At 35.1% G+C, this 25381-nt stretch overlaps 2 protein-coding genes and 1 long non-coding RNA gene across 3 annotated transcripts; all 3 read left to right on the plus strand.

The window, feature by feature from the left end:
• The first annotated feature begins 1373 nt into the window (after positions 1-1373).
• Positions 1374-4189, plus strand: LOC144436419 (uncharacterized). Its single transcript, XR_013480958.1, has 3 exons — positions 1374-1438; positions 2098-2201; positions 4097-4189. It is a non-coding gene; the product is annotated as an uncharacterized LOC144436419 (long non-coding RNA).
• On the plus strand, positions 4186-7497 carry LOC144436492 (uncharacterized). Its single transcript, XM_078125297.1, has 3 exons — positions 4186-4311; positions 5776-5923; positions 7012-7497. The coding sequence occupies exons 1-3, from the start codon at positions 4205-4207 to the stop codon at positions 7495-7497; spliced, it is 741 nt and encodes a 246-aa protein (XP_077981423.1). The 5' UTR covers positions 4186-4204.
• A 6750-nt stretch (positions 7498-14247) lies between these two features.
• LOC144436493 (uncharacterized) lies at positions 14248-24420 on the plus strand. The gene is made up of 4 exons (XM_078125299.1): positions 14248-14381; positions 14900-15014; positions 16288-17433; positions 23297-24420. The coding sequence occupies exons 2-4, from the start codon at positions 14912-14914 to the stop codon at positions 24418-24420; spliced, it is 2373 nt and encodes a 790-aa protein (XP_077981425.1). The 5' UTR covers positions 14248-14381; positions 14900-14911.
• Positions 24421-25381: the final 961 nt, after the last annotated feature.

Below are 25381 nucleotides of genomic sequence, written 5' to 3' on the forward strand. Positions count from 1 at the left end.
ATTAGTACCACTTATAATACAGATTCGAACTCGTGATTAATGCATCATCGAGAAAAAAAATAACCGTGGATATGGGCGTGTATATTGCCATCGAAACCGACAACATTTCATGCGGTCCAGATCCGTTTCTTTACACTACTCGCTGAACATTTTAAATTTGAACGTGAACGTGAACGTTAATAAGATGTACAAATTTAAAAGTGTCCAACAATAATAAACATACATCTTATCAATACGTCCCATTCGCCGCCAAAATTTGAAACTCTGGAACAGTTACGTTAATATTCTCGCACACTCGAGCTGATTTTTCTTCCTCTGGTATGGCACATTCTGAACGGTGCCGTAAAAGAGGGTGTGGTTTGCGACAATGTTACTTTAAAGGATATAAACTTCCTTTTCTTGACGTGCTCGCACTCGCCGCAATTCATATCAAAAGTTTTCGCAAGAATCTCGTTTCCTATGATATCCTTATCATCACATGATCAAGTAGGGATTCTACGAATGGACGTGAACTTGGGATCATTACCACAAACATTAATTGATCCTTGTTAATATAATCTTTCCTTGACAACTTGAGCATTTTGTTGCCATCCCGTCGCCCTCCCAAAAACAATTTCGATTTCTTTAGTTTCGATGTAATCCTGCACACACAATTCGTGTATCTGTGCATCACACACTTTGATTTTTGTGCCAAATGATGGAGAATCTATAAATTAAACTTTAATTTCGTATTACTTTAAGCAGTGAATTATTTGCACTTTAATAATACCGTTCAAAAAACATTCATTGAATCCAGAAAAAATGTACACGAATGCGTGTTTCATTACGATGTCTTATTATTTTATGTTGAAATGAAAGCCCCGTTTTTATATTGCAAATGAACTAGTTACAGTACAATCGTGTAACTTTTCAATGACGTGTGACATGATGTACGTGTAATATAATATAGCAGACTAAATACCCATAAGTCTGTGCGCGCATGCTGCAAAGCGTGATTGACTCTCACATTACAACATGGCTGACAGCGACGATAGCGGCCAGCCGAGAAAAAGGAAATTGGTTAGTCCGAGTTCAAGTGGGGACAGTTCCTTCATATCGCCACGAAAACAATACAAATTTCGTCCCAGTACAACGCCTGGATGCCTTTTCGGCGGAAATACATTATCCAACGCCGGCTCCTCGACGTCATCATCTAAGGCCACCGTTCGTCGTCCTTCAACTTGTACTTGGGGACTAGCTCACTCTAATCGGTTAAATTTCAAGACAGTCCAAATTGCAACAGAGCCGGAGACTGTTTTCACTGGTGATTTAAAAAAAGCGCTACAGGAAGAATTGGTACGTGTGCTGTTGGAGCCCTTGCCGGGCCATGATGGTGATTTGGTGGAGGCACCAAATATTGTGAACAACGCCATTAGAAAAAGACTGTGCACTGCCACAGGTACATATATTGTACACATACAGTTTTTAAATTATCACTCTCGGCCATGCTTTCGTGTATGTAACTGCACTGACTTAATAATGCATGCTAACTTAAAAAAGAAACATATACAGTTTAATCATTTGCAACACTTGTTTTGTACATGTGTATATTTTCACTGAAACCGTGGAAGTATAACTTTCCATGCTGAAACCAATCAGATTGCTTGTGACATCACAGCCATTCACAGTCAATATTAGCCACATTTTTCATTTTATGCAATTGGTATGCGATTGATTTGTGATGTCCTTGACATCAACTCTTAGTATCAACACCAGAAAGATGTAATTTCTGATTTCATAAAAGAGACATCTTTGTTTGTATCGACTGGAAGTAGCATTGTTTAGTATGATTGACATGGTGTCACAAATATTCTCATTTATTCTGGAAGCCTGAATTGATGGAGGGCTCAGCTTGATGGTATCAGTTAGGACCTTAAATAAGACCCAGGCCTTTGATCTTGACAAATGTGTTGAAGCTAAACACCACACCCTTCAAGAAAACAAAAAAATCAATACTAACTTTTTTCTTCAATGAAGACTTGGTTTCAAATATCAAACAGTGCAGTTGGAGTGATTTAAGTTTGTCTTAAAAAAAAATTGTCAAATTTGTCTCTGCAGAAAAAGATCCTGTTGTAGAGTATGTGCAAGCCTTGGTTGAAGATATGAGAAAAAGGAAGATTAAAGTTAAGAATGCATCTGAGAAAGAGGTTCAAGCCTTCAAAGTAAGTAACAGTTATACATGTAGGATTCATGGAAATGTCTGTTTGTCTATTTATGTGTGTTTGCATGTGTATGTGTGATTGATTGACTCAAAAAGTCTAATGGCTATATATACATACAGCTCCAATGTGTGTGTGTGTGTGTATATATATATATATATATATATATATATATATATATATATATATATATATATATATATATATATATATATATATATATATATATATATATATATATATGTATGTATATACACACACACACACACACACACATATATATATATATATATATATATATATATATATATATATATATATATATATATATATATATATATTGGAGCTGTATGTAGTTTTTGTATTCTGAAACTCTTTCTTGGTTGTAACTCGTAGTTTCACACATGGTGCGATCATCAGACAACTGACTTCTACTCTCTGGGTAGACTTTATATAGTGTGTAGACAATAGGAGTGTCATAACTATTGTTTATGTGTTGTGTGCAGGTGGTAGGTTGATGTTGATTTCATAAGATTTACGAAACCGAAAAAATACTAGCAGCGATGGGTAGAAGGGCCAAACAGACGGCCATCCTGACCCAATATCAACTACGGCTCGAACAGAGAATTTTTGAAAATAAGAAGAAATGTCAGAGTTTGTTTGAGAGAAAGATTTACCAGCCCAACTAATGAAAAAAAGATGTGAACCTTTTTTGGTCATTGTCAGATCGATGACACATGAATTCAAAAGATAATTAAATTTAAACATCACACAAACCAAAGTCGGGGACACTGTTGAAATCTGTTGATAAATTGGAAGACTGAGGGGGGGGGGGGGGGGGTCACTGAAATTACATTCTAGATCAGATAGTTGTTTTGAAGTGCCCTTCTTCGGATCATGACTTTTAAAGTCTGGGTCTTGGTCAACTCAAGGTTAGTCCTGCTTGCAGCAAATTGGATTATTTTTAGATTGGATTCCAACAGACATATCAAGGCCCGATGTCAAGTTTACTCTGATGTTTGCCGCAGTTGTGTGTCCTTCCCTCTCTATTGTCTATGCTTGCAGACGATACACACATTCCATTCAACACTGTCCTGAAAAGAAGAATGTACTGATCCTATCCTATCTCACCTACGAGTGTAGAAATGCGCTGGCATACCCAATGATAAAATATTAGCAATCGATAAAGTATGTACACATCTTACATCTCTTTTTCAATAGCAGCTGCCTCTTAGAATGCACAAAAAAGTGTTGAAACAACAACATTTCCAGTTCTGACTAATTCAAACAGCTGAAGTTGGATCATGACATCCCATAGTGCATTGTACATGTACGTAAGAATGATATATGAGTGATTACGGGTAAATTCTAAATAATCAATTTATTGATAATATTAGGACACTTATTGTAGTAGTTACCAGCATTTCTGGTAAGCCCAGGTTTCTTGGCTGGTTCTTCGCAGGACGGAATAGGGTGGGGACAACTAAATCTGTATGCAAGTAGGACAAGACTATGTCAAGGTGAAAGTTGCGTACTGTCTTGTTGAGGGAAACGAGCATATTTTTTGTATAAATGAACACACCAAATTTTGGTAACATGCTCTTCAGGTTAGGCTCTTTCAAATTGTCAATAACAATTTACGGTTGTAGTTGGTCACAAACGGCAGTATTATTTTCAGGCGAATGCATTGACTTCCATATAAACAACATGGCCACTCCAGATAGCTTTACCCACCTGACAACTGTAGGATATTTACATATGTCATGAAATGTAGCAAGAGACAGAAAATCCACTATTGTTCAATACCTCAAGTTGTCCAAATATTTTTTCTTGTTTTACCTGTGTATGTACATGTATTGATGAATTCCACATATTTGTTGTGTATTCTTATAACACAGGACTATATGAAAATGCAGTGCCAAGAGAAGTCCAGGACTATTAAACCGAGTAAACTCTCAGAAGGAACTATTAAACATTTTCAAAAAAGCTTTCGACATATCTTTACCATGTGTGCACTGAATAGACCATCAGAATTGGAGCTTGATCACTTGATTTATAATGTGATGTTCTTGATTCAAGAGAAGGAGGGATGGCATGAGGATTTCATGATATGGTAAGATAATGTTAGTTGAGACATTATTTGTATGGAGTATAGCTAGCTAGTGTGACATGTCTATACATGTACATGTCTTGATATGATTTCTTCAAGCATATAATGATGAAAGCGCTTAATAATAAGAGTCCCCACCAGACGTAGTCCATTTGTCCGTAGGAGTCATTTCTCAGACATGACTGAACTGATTTCTCTCAAATTTGGTACAAGGACAATACACTATAGAATTCATATGCACATGAATTTTTGAAAATGATTGCATCAGAGATATTGATTTGAGGTAAAAAAAAAAAAAAAATAAATAAATATCTTTTGATAAAAAAAAGATAAAAGCTAAACTCCAAAAGTACTGGGTAGATTGACATGAAATTTAGTGGCAACATTCTTAGGGGTAATGTTTTATGGATTTGATCAAAACATGATGATGATTTTCCAATGATATGAAAATTAGGGCTAGAAATGAGTCTTCTTGATCAAAAATGTCTAATTCCAAAACTACTCATCAGATAAGGCTAAAATTTGATGGAATGCATCTAGGAATGTATGGACAAACTAACATTAAGCCAAAAAAAAAATGATACCGTGAGTGATATGCAAGTTAGGTGTAAAAATGTTAATTTTTGGTTAAAAAAACCTTACATCTCCGAAAGTATTTGGCCAGTAAGTCTGAAACTTGGTGAGATGTCTATGAAAGTGTTATTTTGCAGATTTTACAAAATTGACGTTAACAACCATGACTGCGCCCTTAGCAACAAACAAACCACAGTATGTTTTGGTCCAAATGAAAACATCATCTGGTTGGCAATTGAGTAACAATTCAAAAAATATATGCAAATACCCTATCAAACATGAAGACACCCATAGCAACAGCCAAAGAGTGCTGTATTTTACAAAGATAAGGAGGATTCATAGGCAAGTGAACAAAGTTTTAAAACATGCATAAAAATATGCCTAGCAACCATGACCACATCCTTAGCAACAAGAAAATGGGAGAAGATTCTTTTCAAATAATGCTTTTTTTGTGTGCTGCAGTCTAAAATGGTTTACCAGGCAGTTATTTTGTTATATTAATATGCACAAAGTCATTACACAGACACAGCAGCTGTTGTGTTATAAAAATTTATGTTGGAACCCATTTGCTGACATTGGCATGTCATTGTCAATTTGCAATGGCACCTAACCCAGATAAGAACTGTTACAATCAAAATGATAACCAACACCACCACAAGTGTGAGGACTGTGACATCTACAGTGAATTGTTGACAAAGAAATTTTGCACAATTTATATTAAATCAACTTATTTTCTGGGAACTTTTGTTGAAATGTGTGAGCCTATCATTCGTAAGAACAGCATGATCTCATTAGCAATACAACAGAATTTGTTTGCAAATGTGCATTTATGGTCAAAGAGTCACTTTTGAAAAATTACTAAACTTTACTAATGTAGTATCAATTTCTTGACAGTAAACGTGATGAAACAAGAGTACATTTTGACATCTGTGGATCACATGTGACATCTGAAACAAACATTCTATGGAAGTATAAAAATGATGTTTGTGATGATGAAGATCTTATAACTGCTTCCAATGGTTTCCCAGTTGTATTAAGTGAGGTATGTATTGTTTGTTCTTCCAATCTATTCCAATGTACATGGACCTCATATGTACACGTACACATGCATGTAAGGATGCGTGTACATATTTGTCAGTTCCTGTCTGTCTGTGTGTACATGAATGACCTAAGTAAAAAACTGCAAGGTTTGTTGTCATGATATTTGATGAGAACATTACTATACTTATAAAGTCAAGTTGGTTATTGATCAAATGAACATACTGGTACTAAAGTCATTGTCATGCAATGAGTATTAAACAAATTAGGTCTTTTTTGTTGTTGTAAAAACTGAGGTGATAGAAATAATTGAGTGAGGGTGTTTCTTTTGACATACTACATGTCTAAATACAACTAAGAAGAATTGCTGACAGGATTGTGCTATAGTATAATAAGTGATTTAGGAATTTAGCCTGAAAGTGAATTAATGAATGAATGCTTTATTAGCCCCAATGGGCAAGGCCTGAGGGGTTTCTAAATTGGGATCTGTATGTCCATGATACATGTATGTTGATCTGTTAGACTGTCACTGTGTACACTCATATCTCCTGATTGCTTAAGCCAGTATCAACCAACCTAAAATTATGCAGTTGTCAAATACTATGGTACAAATACATTGTATGCATGACACTTCAACCAACCTATTTCAGTTGTCAAATACTATGGTTCACATATGCACGACACTTCATTTTGTAATTCTTTCAACAAAAAGGCAACCACATTTGTCATAAAAATTCACCTTCGACCCATTATCTTATGAAGCCTACCGGTAACCCGTAAAGACCCCATTGAAGTGTCTTTCCTCATACTATCAGTGATGACCTTAGTAATGACATGTTGACCTTTGACTGTGACTGTCAGCTGTTTGGCCAAAGAGCCATGATATTGTCAAAGTGTGTACAGTTTGTGCACATCTCTGATAGTCATGGAACATTTGAAATGTCATACTTGAATTGTAAATGCACACATGTTTAATTATTAAAAGATTTCTTGTACTAAGTTCATTCAGGATAAGTGTGTGACATTGAAACAATGTTTTCATTTGACTATACACTTATACAATGTATATCTTCTTTTCATGTGTTTTAACAGAACAAAAGCCAACTTTTTGAGAGAGCAAAAGAAAGTATCAGGTCAACTGGATTCGGTGTCTCGAAGACAACATCTACTCATAAGAAAATCGCACAGGTTATTGGGCAGTGTGTCAGTATTGCAGATAGATCTCCATTTGAAACGGATGATTATAAGATTGTGTATCATGTTTCTCTTATGGGTGCATCCCAGCTTGTTGTCACCCGTACACACGTTGCTAAGAGTACACTTAAAGAAATTAAAGGAGACTGTGAGATGCCTAAGCAAAATGATTTGTCTCCGTCATATGTGTTTGAAGCATCTTTTCCAATTCACAATAATCTCTCATATGTTTTCTTTTTTGTGTACACATCACTTTCAATATTAGGTAAACTTTCACATATGGTGTTCCATCCTGTACCCAGGAGTCAAATACATGTTCCCAGTGCTCATGTGAAAAGGAAAAGCATTTTTAAAAGGAAAGCATCTTGTAAGGATAAAAAGTGAGATACATACTACATGTATGTGTTTATGCACATGTGATTCTAATGTAAAAGGTATACATGTCAAATATCATTGATGTGTGATGAATGGTTTTTGATGTATTTTTTAAATTTCATCCAGAATTCGATCTACTTGCTGAATATTTTTGAGTGGCAGTTGTTTGACATGGTACAGTGGATGCTTCTTCAATCTGACTGATATTTAAAATGGGTGGTCGATGTCACATGAATGAGATGAATTATCACATGATGATGAATATCAGTCAGTCTCAAGTGTCCAAGATAAGATGTGAAACTGCTCACATTAAAGGGGATTTTGAATTGAAATTCAATTTTAAATTAACTTGTTGAATATTTAGAACAAATACATCAAAGCCAAATTTTTGTGTGAGTTACACCTTCATCAACAACAAAATAACGCAACAGTAGTAGTAAATTGTATCCAACTTGAATTTTGTTCAGTTATTTTAATACAGTATGGAATGTGTTTTCAAAAAGACATTAACAATGAATAAATTATATATATATTATTTATATTATTATCATATATATAACATTTTATTACACCGATTGCATAATAGATTTGGCTTCACGGGCTCAGCCTTGAAGTGGTATTGTTCCTATTTGATTGGTCGATTCCAATCTGTGAGTATTGGATCAGTCGTGTCAAAGGCACATCTCTCGATTGTGCCCCCCCCCCCCCCGGGGCTCTGTCCTCAGACCTGTTTTGTTCACGCTTTACATAGCCCCTTTGGAGGATGTCATAATCCGTCATGGTGTAAATTGTGTCATGTATGCGGACGATTCCCAACTGCGTGTGAGGATGGATGACTGGGTTCCGACTTCAGTGATTGAGTTGTGCACTAGTGAAGTCAGCGTGATAATTAGTCTTGGTGCTAGACGTTCGGGCTTTCTTTCGATACTAAAAGCGAATGAAGTTTGTAGTGAGGGCTTGCCCGATGTACCATCCTCAACAATAGTAATGTTACATCCTCGATAGCAATGTTCGGTCGTGTGTCGTATTTTATCGGAAGAACATCCGAGGTCTAGCAGATAGACTACGTGATAATGTGCTTTCTTAATGACTGTAAAACATAAATTGTGCATGTTTTAGCCCCACTCCCAGACACAGTCCGACGGGAGTTACAACGTTGGGTCCCGTCTATCCGTCCGTACATTTATCTCTAATATGTATGAGTCGATTTCAACCAAACCTGGTACAAATGACAACTGCTATTAGTGTCAATATACACGTTACTTGGTTTTGCAGTTGTCGCGGCAACAGTAAAGTGTCGGTCATATTTGTCGGGAAAATGCACATTTTGGTCTCAGTTATCAATGGTGAACTTTCCAGTGACACAATGACCTACGACCTTGACCTTCATCCTCGAGGTCAAACAGCCATATAACTGTCAAAGCACGTATGTACAAGAGTCTGCCAAGCTTGAGAGTGGTCCGGGTTGCTAATTAATAATCATGAATAATTTGCTTAGTTAATCTTCCCGAAAAAATTAATTGTACAATCAAATATATTCTTTGTATTGAAAATGTAATCAAAATAGCCAATTAATAAAAAGTTAAAGCCTAATTTTCTTTCTTCGCAAATTAAAATCATAATCACAATCTTTGCACAATCTTCAATATTTTTTTTTTCATTCAAAGACTTCGATTAGTTTTCCCAGAAAACAAGTAGAGTTTCAATCTCTAAAAAGTTGACGTGCATTAACGCACTGGTATTTTGCGTTCCGCCGAAGTCTCGCCACACACGAGACTAGCTGTATATTTACCTTCCTGTCGTGATGGTTGTGACGTCATTACCCGACATTTTGGAAGATACATGTCTTGATCATTGAGTATCTGAATGTACTTTATGCAATGACAAACGACAACTTAAAAGTGTTTTCAGAGTAATATTACACTAAAATCAAATGATCGGACACAAGGACTGCACTTCATGAAAGGGTTTATGAAATTGTTATTACTTTTTAGTGACTATGAGGAATGGTAGTCAAAAGTCGACAAACAATACATTGGCCATATGTTACGGTAACAGGTGTTAGTGCATAGCAATGTACGGTGGTCAGATCACACCCCAATCTGATTAAAATCCGATGTGGTGAAAGCGGCTAGATGTCCTTATTTACCTCTATTCATCGTGTTGTGACGTTTGTTTTGTTCGGAGTGATCGCCGCCTTCCCACGAAGGCGGCGATCACTCCGAACAAAACAAACGTCACAACACGATGAATAGAGGTAAATAAGGACATCTAGCCGCTTTCACCACATCGGATTTTAATCAGATTGATCACACCCTATCTTTATAAAGTATTTGTCATAATTGTTGGTAATGGTCGTCGACATTCTTCTTTTCTTGATTGTTTTGTTTTTTGTCAAATAATATGCATTTGTGGGCGGAAAACTGAGGCTACAATGAGCGAGCAACACAAGGGGAGGGACTGTCGGCAGCCTCTAAGTTTAGGTCGGCAATTCTGAGCTGAATGCTGTATGTATATCATGCACATGTCTTATTTGCGTGGCCCAATCTCAACTTGATTTAAAGTCAGATACCGACTTTGGGCAAACTTTACTTAGTTTTGTTTTTGGGTTTCCAAAGTTATCTACACATTTCATGAATTGTGCAGTTTCATGGATTGGGTGTAATATATATATATATATATATATATATATAACTATTACGCTCTACCACTGCGGTATAGAGCAATATCTTAGCAGATTGATACTCATTGAGTGTTACACACACACACACACACATATATATATATATATATATATATATATATATATATATATATATATATATATATATATATATAGATAGATAGATAGATAGATAGATAGATAGATAGATAGATAGATAGATAGATAGATAGATAGATAGATAGATAGATAGATAGATAGATAGATAGATAGATAGATGTAATATATGTGTGTGTGTTTGTGTGTGTGTGTGTGTGTGTGTGTGATAAAGGAAATGTTGCTAAGACTGGATAATTCGGAGAAATGTATAAATATATGTAAAACTCAGTCCAAAATACTGTATATTATTGCGACGTTTCGGGTAAATACCCTTCAACTAGGCAGGCAGTGGCATTGACAATTAAAATTGTCTGTACAGATTATTATAATATATATTCTTGAAAACTTATTTCAAAGCATTCGAATTTACGAACTGGTTATCATGAAAGGTAACCTTTAAGAAAATATCCATGCACTTATCACAACAAAAAGATGATTAACAACTTACCATCAGTTTTTATGTCGTCCAGGTTATCGTCCAACTCTAGTGTTGCTTTAGAAAGTCGGTAGTAGTCTTTTTGAATACGCGTGTTGAGTCCCAGGCCATGAAATTTGCTACATTATTCATCTCACTTTCCCACAGGTTCGATATCTGTGAGGTCGTAGTAATATAATGTGCTGACTGACTTCCATTAAGAGCTGCCTGTTTATATTGGTACCTTTAGATGAATATCAAAATTTGATTGCCGTGCATACTTACATAAAATTATGATACTTGTTTTTATTGTAATTTTAGAATGAACTACATATGACACATATAACTGCATTTAACACGACAAAAAAGATTTAACTAAAAGTGAACGAAATTCATGAACATGCCATTAGACTAACAAAACGTTTATCATACCAACATCGGTAACATTCTTTCCATGACCTTTAGATTGCTCAACATTAATGGGGACACAAGTTTAATATCTTCTCACCAATTGCAAGTTGAGTTTTAGTGTGTTCGTTCACAAGTCCTTACATTCTAGCTGTATCTATGGTACTTATCGGCGTATGAACTAACAGTTACGAAGCATGCAATGGGACCAATGTTACTATTGCTACCATGACCCTTACATGTCTGCACTGATGGGGACAAAGAAAATAAACTTGAATCTGTTTCAAATAAAAACAAAACTTGTGCCGTTCTGTACGCATTAGGTTATGCACATATAACCGTAGACTTGCCCAAGTCTCTAGGCTAATTATTCCCATTTTTTTGTTTAAAAAATCAAAACTAGCATATTTCTAACTTAAGCTCATAAGGTTTTTTGTATGCCAAACAAACACCTCAGAAAAAATCTGAAAAAATTAAGTCTCGTATCGCGAGAGCCTAGGGTGGTCGCTACATTGTAAAATTCTGGGCATAGAGATGGGGAAAGAAATAGCATAAGCACAACAAAAAACCGCTAAAAAATGTTTTGTTAATTCAAAATTTCTGTAGTTACAATGTAACAACCAGAGGGACATATATACTTAGAGTTTCTTTCTGTAATTGATGTTTATTTCGTTTTGTAAACAAAATGTACTATTAAGTATACATCATGGTTGTTTTCGTTTGTATATTTCTCTTTTAAATAAATAAAAAATAGTTAAAAATAGGTACATATAAAATGTAACTACTTCTGATTGAAAACAAATTGATTGTGGTCGCTGTATTTTCTAGATTGTTATCATAAGTTCTTCAGACTTTCACTTATTGAAATTCACTTATATGTGTGTGTGTATATATATATATATATATATATATATATATATATATATATATATATATATATATATATATATATATATATATATATTTCACGAAAAGAGAAGACGGGCACAAGACGAAAAACAAACAAACAAAAAGAAAAGGTTCAGATCAAAAGAGGGGAGTAAGACACGAAACAAAAAAGAAGCCCCACGATATCGATATTGTAAAAAAAAAATAGTTAAGGAAAATTACGAAAACTAAGTAATTGTATTAGTTGCTGATTTAATTTACCATCTAAATTCAGTAGCAAATAAGAGAAAAATAACGTTTTAGCAAAAATTCATTGAGACTTGTTATGCAACGTTTTGCCTTGGGTTCATTTGCAAAACATATCAAGACGTTTCTATAATATCTAATATTTTGTAATGTTAAAAATTGAATGATCCCTGACATTTTACAGTAACTTGTAAATAAATCTCTACGGAGATAAATAATATTCCAACCATTTATGGTGTGATCGGCGCTATCGATTCCCAAGAGGACTTCAGTTTCGGAAAGGATATAATATTACACTTAAGCTTATTAAATATATGATTCCATATCTGTTGTACAAATGGACATTTAAAAAAATAGATGCCTAATCGTTTCAGTTTCTTGGTCACGGAAAGTGCAGCGCTCATGATCTGAAAGTTCCCGAAGAAACAGAAATCTATTTGTACTGATGATACGGTGAAGGAATTTATACTGTAGACTCTGAAGGGCAACATCATCGGTTACATTTCTCGGCAATACATAGTAAATAAAAAAAATTATCCTTGGCAAGGAGATGCTAAACTCTGCACACCACTTCTCTACAGAACGTTGTACTTTTATATTTTGTTGCATACTTCCTTTTCGAGATAGAGGGCGTACACTTTCATTCACGTTATGTTGAAATATTTATTCTGATTTGAAAATGGGAGAATTTCTCTATTCCGTCTGTTCGGAATTGCTTTCAATACACCATAGAACGTTATAAAATCAGTCTCAATGTGATATTTTCCACAGAAGTTAAATTAAGAGAGAAAATTTCCATTTTCATCTAGTAAATCTCTAATAAGATTAACACCCCTGGGTAACCAGGAACTGAAGTAAATAACATCCTGGTTTACTTTAATAAACGGATTTAACCAAAGAACTTGGTGAACAAAGTCAACAGAATTTTCAAAAAAAAGTTACCACCAAGTTTGTGATAAATTAAAGTTTTGATTTGTTGACTTCCTAAGAATCTTAAAACACAACAATCCAACCCAAGAACAGAAGTGAGCAGAAACTTTCACTGACTTCTATTCTTCGAATTAAAAAGCCGGTAAATCCAAGAATGTTTCAGCGATTTTTGAAAAGTTGACAGACAAACCATGTTAAGACCTCCGTCTGCAATACTCATAAACATTCTGTTCATTCCAAATGAATTTATAAATAAAACACAATTTTAGGGGGAAACATCAGATTATTTGGCCGAGATATGCGGGACGTGATTTCTATGGCGAATTTTGTAAATTAACATGATTATGGGTAAGAGGTTATGTAACAGAGCTGTAGATAACAAGGTTGACTTTGTGTTGAAAAACCTAAATACTCATCGAATTCGAAGTATAACAAGTCGTCGGCCATTTACTGTTAATGACAGGACAGTATTGGGTATAAAAGCTTCATTATTTTGTCCACAGCTGCGCCACGTGACTTTCACTTTAGTAATATGCACAAATTAATGATTTCCGGCAGTTAAGATTTATCTGAAGAATGCAAGCTTCAGATTCTATATATATTTGGTGTATTCATTGATTATAATTAAGTGCACGTTTTGTTATATTTTATGATAGTAATACGCATAATTAAAGATTTGCTGATAATTAGACTATGTTTTGTAATGGCAGCTTCAAATTTAATATATATTTTGGTCCAATATACGTAACAAATAGTGAAGTTCACATGTAATTTAAATCTTAACTTTTACTTTTACTTTTAATGATAATTTCATATAGTTTCATATGATTAATTTCCAATTAATGAGTGCATCATGTAAAATAGCGATAGCCCGGCATTGTGTATTCCAACAATGTGTGTAGGAACGTTTTGCCATTACGGGAGGCGATTAGTGTTTTTATTCATTTATTAAAAATTTGTTATTAGTTTATAATGTGGGACACTGCACTCGTCAACTAATTTAAAGAAGTGAAGTGCGCACGCGCGTTGACACGACTTGAAAATTGACTCGTTGGTAAGAGATCTTGCTTGGCGTCTCGCGCGGTGGATGCAGTGCAGAGACAACCAGCAGCTGTGTGAGCGACTCTCTAACGGATCCTGTGCCATCTCCAATCACTCTTTAGACTACACCAAGTAAGATAAACTGTAAGTAGGACGGGTAACAAGAGCCCATCTTAACTTTTCGTGTCCGTATATTTCACTGTCAAATTACTCTATGCGACAGTTAAGTACCTATAGGGTACCTAACTGTTAAAGGCACTTGTTTTCTGAGATATGTATATGTATCAGAATATATGTTTCTATCAGAATACAATAAATATCGATAATATTGATGACGTGTTTAGGCGATTATATATGAAAGAGGTAAAATAACACGTTTCTGTGGTCGTGAAAGTGTAGCTCAGGATGGCCCGCGAGGTTCGACACCGGCCGATACGATGTTTTATTGTATTCAGATAGAAACATATTCTGATACATACTCGGGAAACAGGTCCCTATGTTCAAAACCCACCCGATAAGTAAAAATATCCTCACGGAAATCGTGTTTGTGATACATATGTGATACTGATATCGTCCTGAAAATCTTCCATGGTTGCATGTTGTTCTTCAAACAGCGCCCCCAGTGACTGAAATGTGCAATCTTTTGTCTTTCTACTAATTAGCCCGGTTCAGAAATGGACCATGAAGAGTTAGTATTCAGCCTATATGAACGGGACTTGAATGAAGCATATCAAGTGTTACTTTACCGACTTGAGAATAATACTCTTTCTGATAAAGGTATGTTATATATTAATACTTAACACCACTCATTCCATTGTAAAATATTGACTTGATAACAAGTTTTTTGTTTGCAGAAGTTAGTAAGCAAGTTGTATCGGATTTGAATTAACATTGTGAAACTGTTCTTTTTAGCACAACTGAACTGCTTCAGTATTGCTAAAGGGATGGCGAAATTGTGTGTGTGTGTGTGTGTAGATATTGGATTTGAATTCTAATTCTAATTCTTATATTGTGTGCATGTAAACAACTTAATGTCAAAATTTACCATGTGAAATAGATTGCATCAGAGATGTGAGTTTGGGGTCAGAAATATGCATTAGATCGAAAAATATGAATCTTTTTTGAAATTTTTTTATCTCAAAGTCTACTTTGTGAATGGGGAGTTATTCTACTGACACTGGTCAAGACAACTGGCCCTAGCAACTGTAAATACATTCATAGCAACATTTACAATCAAATAAGTTTTGTAAAAATAGCAATATAGTTGGGTTAACAATTGAAGACACATTCAAAAAATGTATGCTAATATACTTAGCAGCAAAACAACTCCCTACGCAACAGTAAAATATGGATGTGTATTATGTGCTTATCAGCAAGGCCATTCACACAGCAACAGCCAAATAATTAGATGTTATTCCCCAATATTTGTCTTTGCTCAGCTAAAGGAAAATATGATTGACCTATGGGGCCTTTGTCGCTTGACAAGTAGTGACAACAATTAGGTCACAAGTATTTTCCGGTCGAATGAGAAAATGTTTGGAGAATAACATAATTATACCAGCGCCAGTAATAGCAAAGAAAAATTGGGGAAAGTAATGACAATTGTCAACATTTTGACTAACATTTCAAACATTTGCATAATCAGTGACATAGACAGGCATTGTCGTGACATAGATGTAGAATAACTTTAGTATATATGCCATATTTTTTGTGCAACTTGGCTATTGAATGGTATAATAGTATATATTGCAAAGATAACATTAACAAGGATTAATCAGCAACTGATGTACAATTGTGTTACAATGCCATTGGTGCTATTTGCCAAGAAGTGTAATGGTTTACATGTGGATCTTTACTTCAGATCAATACAAAATTTATTCAAATTCAGCGACCTTAATTTGTATTAAATCATATTTATGGATGAGATTGGTTAGTGACATAAAGTCACTTAAGATGATCACTGCCTTTTCACAATTCATAATATGCATGTTAATTTACAATTGTGATCAGTGAGTCACATGACTAACGCCTTTATTTTCTGTGTCAACAGATAAATTCATGGTAATAGATTGTCTTTGTCATCATGGACTTGTTACACTGGATGAAGTCATGGTTGAAGAAAACTCTGAGGAGCATTGCATAGAGTATAGTACAAGAAGTGACTGTGATGTGTTAGTGACCGATGTGAACCAGATTTCTCCACAAACTTCAGTTATAAGTGAAAACAGTGATAATGTTAGCAATGAGCAGACTCTGCCAGACTCTGAGGAACATTGTATAAACTATAGTGCTATAAGTAATGGCAATGAAAACCAATTTGTTTGTATCGATTGTGGTAAAAGGTTTTGTAGTAAAAATAATCTGAAGGTACACATGGGAATCCATACACAAGATAGACTAATTGTATGTAAGGAGTGTGGTCAAAGTTTTATTCAAAATGGTGCTTTGAAAGTACACATGAGAAGCCACACAAATGAAAGACCATTTGTATGTAAGGAGTGTGGTAAAAGTTTTGTTTATAGTGGTGCTTTGAAAGTACACATGAGCATCCACACAAATGAAAGACCCTTTGCATGTAAGGAGTGTGGTAAAAGTTTTACTCAAAGTGGTGTTTTAAAAGCACACATGAGAATCCACACAAATGAAAGACCATTTGTATGTAAGGTGTGTGGTAAACGTTTTACTCAAAGTGGTGCTTTGAAAGTACACATGAGAATCCACAGAAATGAAAGACCATTTGTATGTAATGAGTGTGGTAAAAGTTTTGTTTATAGTGGTGCTTTGAAAGTACACATGAGCATCCACACAAATGAAAGACCCTTTGCATGTAAGGAGTGTGGTAAAAGTTTTACTCAAAGTGGTGTTTTAAAAGTACACATGAGAATCCACAGAAATGAAAGACCATTTGTATGTAATGAGTGTGGTAAAAGTTTTGTTTATAGTGGTGCTTTGAAAGTACACATGAGCATCCACACAAATGAAAGACCCTTTGCATGTAAGGAGTGTGGTAAAAGTTTTACTCAAAGTGGTGTTTTAAAAGCACACTTGAGAATCCACACAAATGAAAGACCATTTGTATGTAAGGAGTGTGGTAAAAGTTTTGTTTATAGTGGTGCTTTGAAAGTACATATGAGAATTCACACAAATGAAAGACCATTTGTGTGTAAGGAGTGTGGTCAAAGTTTTATTCAAAATAGTGATCTGAAAGTACACGAGAAATCACACAAATGAAAGACCATTTGTATGTAAGAAGTGTGGTAAAAGTTGTATACATGATAGCGATGACGCACATAAACATGGGGGAATTGAGTTTAAATGTGATGCCGTAACTACCACATCTCCTTATGCATGTTAAGCTTGTCTACATTCTTTTACTTTTAAGGAGTAATATATGCATACATTAATGACTTTCGGCAGTTAAGGTGTATCTGAAGAATAAAAGCTTCGGATTTTATCTAATTTGGTGTATTCATTGATGATAACAAATTGCATGTTTTGCGATAGATAGCACAACTGAAGTGAGGTTCAGTAGGGCTATAGGGATCGCCCGGTGTGTGTCTGTCTGTCTGTCTGTCTGTCTGTCTGTCTGTCTGTCTGTCTGTGTGTGTGTGTGTGTGTGTGTGTGTGTGTGTGTGTGTGTGTGTAAACAACTTAAAGTAAAAAACTGATGCACCGATTGCCATGATATTTGGTTGGTCCATTACCTTGGATGTCTAGTTGGGAAATTGTTCAAATCAAAATGATCTTACCACCGGTTTGGGATTTGGGTCAAAAAGTGTGATTTTTGGTCAAAACACTGAAATTTGGGTGAAATATTCTTCAGGGTGTTTTTACTAAGAATTGTTTATGATATGGTGGTCCCATCCGTGATATGCAAATTAGGGCTAAAATGTGTCTTTTTGGTCAAAAATCTGTAATTCCAAAACCACTGAGCAGATTGGGCAGAAATTCGATGGGAATGCATCTAGGGATGTATGGATGAAGATATATTAAGCATACAATGATTCCATGAGTGATATGCAAATTAGGTGTAGAAACGTTCATTTTTGGTCAAAAATTTATATCTCAAAAAGTGAGTCTGAAACTTGGTGAGATGTTTCTGAAAGTGTTATTCTGCAGATTTTCATCAAAACATTTTGACAAAATTGGCTCTTGCAACCATGACGATGCCCTTAGCAACAACCAAATGGCAGTATATTTTGGTTCAATAACATTTTCTGGTTGGCAGGTGAGTAAACATTTACAAAATGTATGTAAATTTGCCTAGCAACAAGACCACGCCCATAGCAACAGTCAAATAATTATGTATATTGCAAAGGTAACAACAGGAATCGAAAGACAAATGAACACTCAAAAAATGTATGCAAGTATGCCTAGCAACAAGACCACGCTTATAGCAACAGCCAAATGATCACATATATTGCGAAGATAACAATGGGGATTAATAGACAATTGAACACATATTCAAAAAAATGTATGGAAATTTGCCTAGCAACAAGACCATGCGTACGCCCATACCAACTGCTAAATGATCCTGTATATTGCAAAGATAATATCAGGAATCCGTACACAAGTGAACAAAAACATTAAAAAATGTATGCAAATAAAACTAGCAACATGACCACGCCCATAGCAGCAGCCAAATGTAGGCATATATCGCAAAGACAGCAACTTGGTTGGATAGGCAACTGGATTCAGCAAATTAATGAACCTATTGTCAGCATGAACTAGAATATGGATAAACATTTAAAAAAAACTATACAGTTGTGCTACAATGCCATTGGCGGTATTTTTTAAACAGTAATATTTTTTTATAATTAGACCATGTTTTGTAATAGCAGCTTCATATTTCATATATCTGGGTACAACATACATAAAAAAAAATATCAAAGAGCACATTTTCTATAAAGCTTGACTATTCAGCTTTTACAGTTAATGAGAAATTGAGTAATTAATGAATTTTCGATAATTAGTCAATTATGATCAAATTTCATATAATTAATTTTCCAATTAAGGAGTGCATCGTGTATAATAGCTATAACCCAGTATTGTGTATTCCAAACAATGTGTATGGTGTGTGTAGGAATGAAAACATATGGTTTTGCCCTTACGGGAGGCAATCCACGGTAAATCAGATTCACTGCACTGGTCAACTGATTTAAATGAGAACTGAAGTGCGCATGTGCGTTGACATTTGACTTGAACACATACACCCTTGCTTGGCGTCTCAGTACATACAGCTTTTTTACAGGGACAATCAACAGCTGTGTGAGCGACTCTGGATCCCGTGCTCCCTCCAATCACTTTTTAGACTACGCCGAGTAAAATAAGCTGTGGGTAGGTACTCAAAACACGCACCTTGAAATGCTATCATGCACAACCACAAGTCCGTGGCATGTTCACGGGGGGGGGGGGGGGGGACGACGCCCATAGAAAGGCACCAGAATACAATAAAATGTCGATAATAACGTTAATATTGACGTACATAACGAACTATATACGAAAGGGGTAAAATTACACTTGTTTCTGTGATCGCGCAGGTTCACTCACCGCGAAAGAAGACACTTGAAAATGAACTACATGCGGCACTGCTCCAATCGTCTGAGTGACTAGAGTAGAGCTAGCATAGACCCACGATGAGGAGAGTGAGTTTTGAACACTTTTGATACACTTTCACGTGACACATGCATGCTTTGACCATGGAAGTATAACAGTGGGTTATACCATGGAAGTCCATGGTTATACTTATATGCTTTGACATATGTCAAAAGTATATGACTAAAGTCATCGCTGCATGTGTGAACCGTTGTGGTTGGTTAAATCATGAATGTAATACACCCATGGTTAAATGTAGACTTTTGACCCCTGTTTCTGGCTAAAATATAGACTTTTGACCCCTACTTTTTGAATTTTTGTAGAGTTTGTTGTTGTAATTTTTGTCCACCACGGTACATATGTACCCATTTAATACCCACCAGACTACCCCCACCCCGGCATGTTCACCAGAGCATGTTCACAACATACATTATGTAAACAGTCAATATCTACATTCAAAGCATAATTACGTCATTCTGTGTGTGAATACCATGTAAAGCTCTGATGTAATGATATCGAAATGGAAATATTGTTTGTCATACACATAATAATTATCATCATGAAAATCTTCCATGGATGCATGTGCTTCAAGCAGTGCCCCTAGTGACTGAAATATGCAACCTTGCGTTTTTCTACTAATCAGCCTCTAATATATTTTCTTCCAGATTCAGAAATGGACAAGAAAGAGTTGGTATTCAGACGATATGAACGAGACTTGAATAAAGCATATCAAGTATTACTTTACCGACTTGAGAATAATACTCTCTCTGATAAAGGTACATTGTTTTTATACATAGCAGCACCAATTCCATTTTATAATATTGACTCGATAACAAATTTGTTGTTTGAAGAAAATTTGTAAGCCACTTGTATTGGATTTGAATTAGACACAGTGGAACTGTGCTTTTTAGCACAATTGAACTGCTTCAGTATTGCTAAAAGGATTATGAAATTACGTGTGTGTGTGTGTGTGTGTGTGTGTGTGTGTAGATATTGTGTGTACATGTAAACAACTTAATGTCAAAACTTGCCAGACAAATTGTCTTGATATTTGGTGAGGACATTACTAAAGAATGAAGAGATTTTTCATGTGAAATAGATGGCATCAGAGATGTGAGTTTGGGGTCAGAAATATGCATTAGGTCGAAAAATATGAATCTTTTATGAAAAGTTCATGTCTCAAAAATTACTTTGTGAATGGGGACTCTGGGAGCTAAAATTTGATGAGGATGTTTACAGAGGAGTTATTCTGCTAACACTGTTCAAGACAACTGGCCCTAGCAACTGTGATTGAATACTTACCATACCCTTCAAAAACTGATGAAAAACCCTCGGAAAGTTGTTGAATTTTGTTTTGTTTTAAGTGTGTGAACCCTGTATTTAGCAGTGTTGCAGCCAGAGGGGGTTTTTGGGTCATTTGACACACATTTTTTGGACCTGACCCACAATTTTGGAAGTGACGGGTCATAGATGACCCACACTAAAATTGTATGCAAATATGTTTAGCAACATGACCACACCTATAGCAACAGCCAAATGATCGTGTATATTGCATAGATAACAACAGGGTTGGATAGGCAACTGCATAATCATTCAGCAAATATCTAGCATGGGTCAGCATGTGGGTAAATATTTTGAAAAACTGTACAGTTGTGCTACAACGCTATTGGTGCTTTTTTGTAATGTCCCCCAAAAATTGTATGATGACCCAGAAAAATGAAAGTTTCGGGACACTATGTCCCACTCTTTGAAAAGGCTGGCTGCAACACTGAATTTAGTCAATCTCCCAGGACAACACTTAGGGATGATCGCACAATGTCACAGAAGCTCAATGAATTAAGCATCAATCGTTCAGGACAAAACTGCCTCCCTCCTCCCCTAAACAAATATTCACAAGTGTGAGATCACAGTTTTGTATATGATGTAAACCATGAATTGTAGTGGTCATACCACTTTGATCAATGCAATGTAAGAACATGGTGATAAACATGAAGTTTCAATCTTGTGAACCTGTTTACTGAGATGACGGTAAACACGATCAAAATACTATCATAAACCCAGCACTGTATCTCACATTAGAAGTTAATTTTTAGCAGAACTGAGCTGATCAGGTTCAGTAGTGCTATAGGCAAGGCAAAGTGTCTGTCTGTCTGTCTGTCTGTCTGTCTGTGTGGATGTGTGTAAACAACTTAAAGGCAAAAACCACTGGACCAATTGCCATGATATTTGGTAGGTGTATTACCCTAAGTGTCCACTTGGGAAATTGTTCAAATCAAAATGATCTCACTACCTGTGTGATTTGGTTTTTAAAAAATGTAATTTTTGGTCAAAAAAGTTAAACTCAAAAGCGACAGGGCAGATCGGTCTGAAATTTGGTGGGAACATTCTTAAGGGCGTTGACATTAAGAATTGTTCACAACATGATTATCCTGTCAATGATATGCAAATTATAAAAAATGTGCATTTTATGTTTGAAAATGTGAAAATGTTATTACTAAATGCTTTGACTTCAGCCTGGAAATGAAAGATTCTTGTTTTATTGATGCAATGAAATCATTAAAAATCTTTTATGGGCTACTTCACATGTCAATGTCAATGGTGTAAAGATTAACATCTGTTTGAGGTTGTTTGGCAACCTAGGCCTGTTTTTAGCACAGCTGAATTAAATCCACACCAATAGCAATCCTTAGGCATTCAAAAAAGTTTGTACAAAGAATAAGAAGTCACACATTTTATGGGGAAAGAAAAATAGTCATATCAAGACCTCCATGATCATACTGTGTTTAGCAGGTTAAATTTCCTGCATGTACGGATTGCCATGATATTTGATGGATGTAATACCTTGGGTGTCTAGTTGGGAAATTGTTCAAATCAAAATGATCTTACTATCGGTGTGTGATTTAGGTCGAAAAATGTAATTTTTGGTCAGAAAACTTACTCAAAAACTATTGGGCAGTTATAAGCTTTACTGAATCATGGTTGTTTGTTACATTGTTGCATTCATATAAATCATTTATGGATGAGATTGGTTAGTGACATACAGTCTTCAGATGATCACTGCCTTTCCACAATTCATAATATTCATGTTCATTTACATTTATGATCAGTGAGTCACATAACTATCATTTTTTTTGTGTCAACAGATAAATTCATGGTAATAGATTGTCTTTGTCATCATGGACTTGTTACATTGGATGAAGTCATGGTTGAAGAAGATACTGAGGAGCATTGTATAGAGTATAGTACAAGAAGTGACTGTGATGTGTTAGTGACCGATGAGAACCAGATTTCTCCACAAACTTCAGTTATAAGTGAAAACAGTGATAATGTTAGCAGTGAACAGACTCTGCCAGACTCTGAAGAACATTGTATGAACTATAGTGCAACAAGTCATGACAATGAAAACCACACAAACAAAAGCCTATTTGTATGTACTGATTGTGGTAAAAGGTTTTGTAATAAAGGTAATCTGAAAGTTCACAGGAGAATCCACACAAATGAAAGACCATTTGTGTGTAAGAAGTGTGGTAAACGTTTTACTCAAAATAGTCATGTGAAAAGACACATGAGACTTCACACAAATGAAAGACCATTTTTATGTAAGGAGTGTGGTAAAAGTTTTGTTTATAGTGATACTTTGAAAGTTCACAGGAGGATCCACACAAATGAAAGACCATTTGTATGTAAGGATTGTGGTCAAAGTTTTACTCAAAAGAATCATCTGAAAAGACACATAACAATCCACACAAATAAAAGACCATTTGTATGTAAGTGTGGTAAAAGTTTTCTTTATAATGGTCGTTTGAAAGTACACATGAGAATTCACACAAATGAAACACCAGTTGTATGTAAGGAGTGTGGTCAAACTTTTACTCAAGGTAGTCAATTGAAAAGACACATGAGAATCCACACAAATGAAAGACCCTTTATGTGTAACGAGTGTGGTAAAAGTTTTGTTTATAGAGGTAATTTAAAAGTACACAGGAGAATTCACACAAATGAAAGACCATTTGTCTGTAAGGAGTGTGGTCAAAGTTTTATTCAAAGTAGTCATCTGAAGGGACACAGGATAATTCACACCAATGAAAGACCATTTTCATGTAAGGAGTGTGGTAAAAGTTTTGTTTACAGTAATACTTTGAAAGTACACATGAGAATTCACACAAACGAAAGACCATTTGTATGTAAGGAGTGTGGTAAAAGTTTTATACAAGGTAGTGATCTGAAAGTACACATGAGAATTCACACAAATGAAAGACCATTTGTTTGTAAGGAGTGTGGTAAAAGTTATGCTCATGTGAGTAATCTGAAAGTACACATGAGAATCCACACAAATGAAAGACCATTTGTTTGTAAGAAGTGTGGTAAAAGTTGTACTCAGCATAGTAATTTGAAAGTACACATGAGACGTCACACAAATGAAAGACCATTTGTATGTAAGGAGTGTGGTCAAACATTTACTTACAGTAATGCTTTGAAAGTACATATTAGAAGCCACTCAAATGAAAGACCATTTATATGTAAGTTGTGTGGTAAAAGTTTTACTGACAGTGGTAATTTGAAAGTACACAAGAAATCACACAAATGAAACCATTGTATGCAAGGCGTGATGTAAAAGTTCTATACATGGTAGTGATGATGCACGAAGACATGGGGGAACTGTAGGAAATTTAACAAATTGAGTTTAAAGGTGGTGCCATAACTACCACATTACCTATTGATAGCATTATTAACTGCATATAATGATAAATATTGCAATAGATAGTAGATAGTGCATCGATTTCACCTCTCTGAACTTTTTACCCATGTAAATGTATTGTATGTCTGGGTTTTTTAATGTTTATGCTGCGTGCCTATCTGTATCTCGCAAAACCAAGATGTATTTCATTGTATGTGCAGTAGTAACGTATATATATATATATATATATATATATATATATATATATATATATATATGATAAATAAACATTATTAATACTATTATGTTTTTGTACAAACGAAAGTAGGTCCTTATGTATGTATGTATGTATGTATGTATGTATGTATGTGTGTGTGTGTATGTATGTATGTATGTGTGTATGTATGTATGTGTGTATATGTATGTGTGTATATGTATGTATGTATGTATGTATGTATGTATTGTGTATGTGCATTTATGTATGTATGAGATTAAGGTAATCACGTATTATTATTTAAATTTTTGTTTTATAAAGATGGTATTACATACATACATACATACATACATACATACATGCATCCATACATCCATCCATACGTACGTACGTACGTACGTACGTACATACATACATACATACATACATACATACATACATACATACATACGTAAGCAGTCGGTACAAAACTAATGTCAGGTACAGGTACTAGTCAGGTCAGGAATCGAGAATGTTCTTTTTGGATTCATATTCACATCCAACAATCCATTATCTGTTTTTATTCGCAATAGTTAGTTGTTGTAATAATGGCAAATCTCACCACCTTTTTAGCACAACTGAATTAATGAAGTTCAGTAGTGCTATAGGTAATGGTGC

Source organism: Glandiceps talaboti, chromosome 6 (genome assembly GCF_964340395.1).
Source record: "Glandiceps talaboti chromosome 6, keGlaTala1.1, whole genome shotgun sequence".
In the NCBI taxonomy this organism is placed as follows: Eukaryota; Metazoa; Hemichordata; class Enteropneusta; family Spengelidae; genus Glandiceps; species Glandiceps talaboti.

What these genes read in the sequence shown, in the direction of transcription:
- LOC144436492 (XM_078125297.1), top strand. Translation starts at nt 4,205, where the DNA reads ATGTGTGCACTGAATAGACCATCAGAATTGGAGCTTGATCACTTGATT. An exon ending in CATGAGGATTTCATGATATG is followed by an intron (nt 4,312 to 5,775) that starts GTAAGATAATGT and finishes ATTTCTTGACAG; the next exon opens with TAAACGTGATGAAACAAGAG. An exon ending in TCCCAGTTGTATTAAGTGAG is followed by an intron (nt 5,924 to 7,011) that starts GTATGTATTGTT and finishes GTGTTTTAACAG; the next exon opens with AACAAAAGCCAACTTTTTGA.
- LOC144436493 (XM_078125299.1), top strand. Translation starts at nt 14,912, where the DNA reads ATGGACCATGAAGAGTTAGTATTCAGCCTATATGAACGGGACTTGAAT. An exon ending in TAATACTCTTTCTGATAAAG is followed by an intron (nt 15,015 to 16,287) that starts GTATGTTATATA and finishes CTGTGTCAACAG; the next exon opens with ATAAATTCATGGTAATAGAT. An exon ending in TCAAAGTTTTATTCAAAATA is followed by an intron (nt 17,434 to 23,296) that starts GTGATCTGAAAG and finishes TTTGTAATAAAG; the next exon opens with GTAATCTGAAAGTTCACAGG.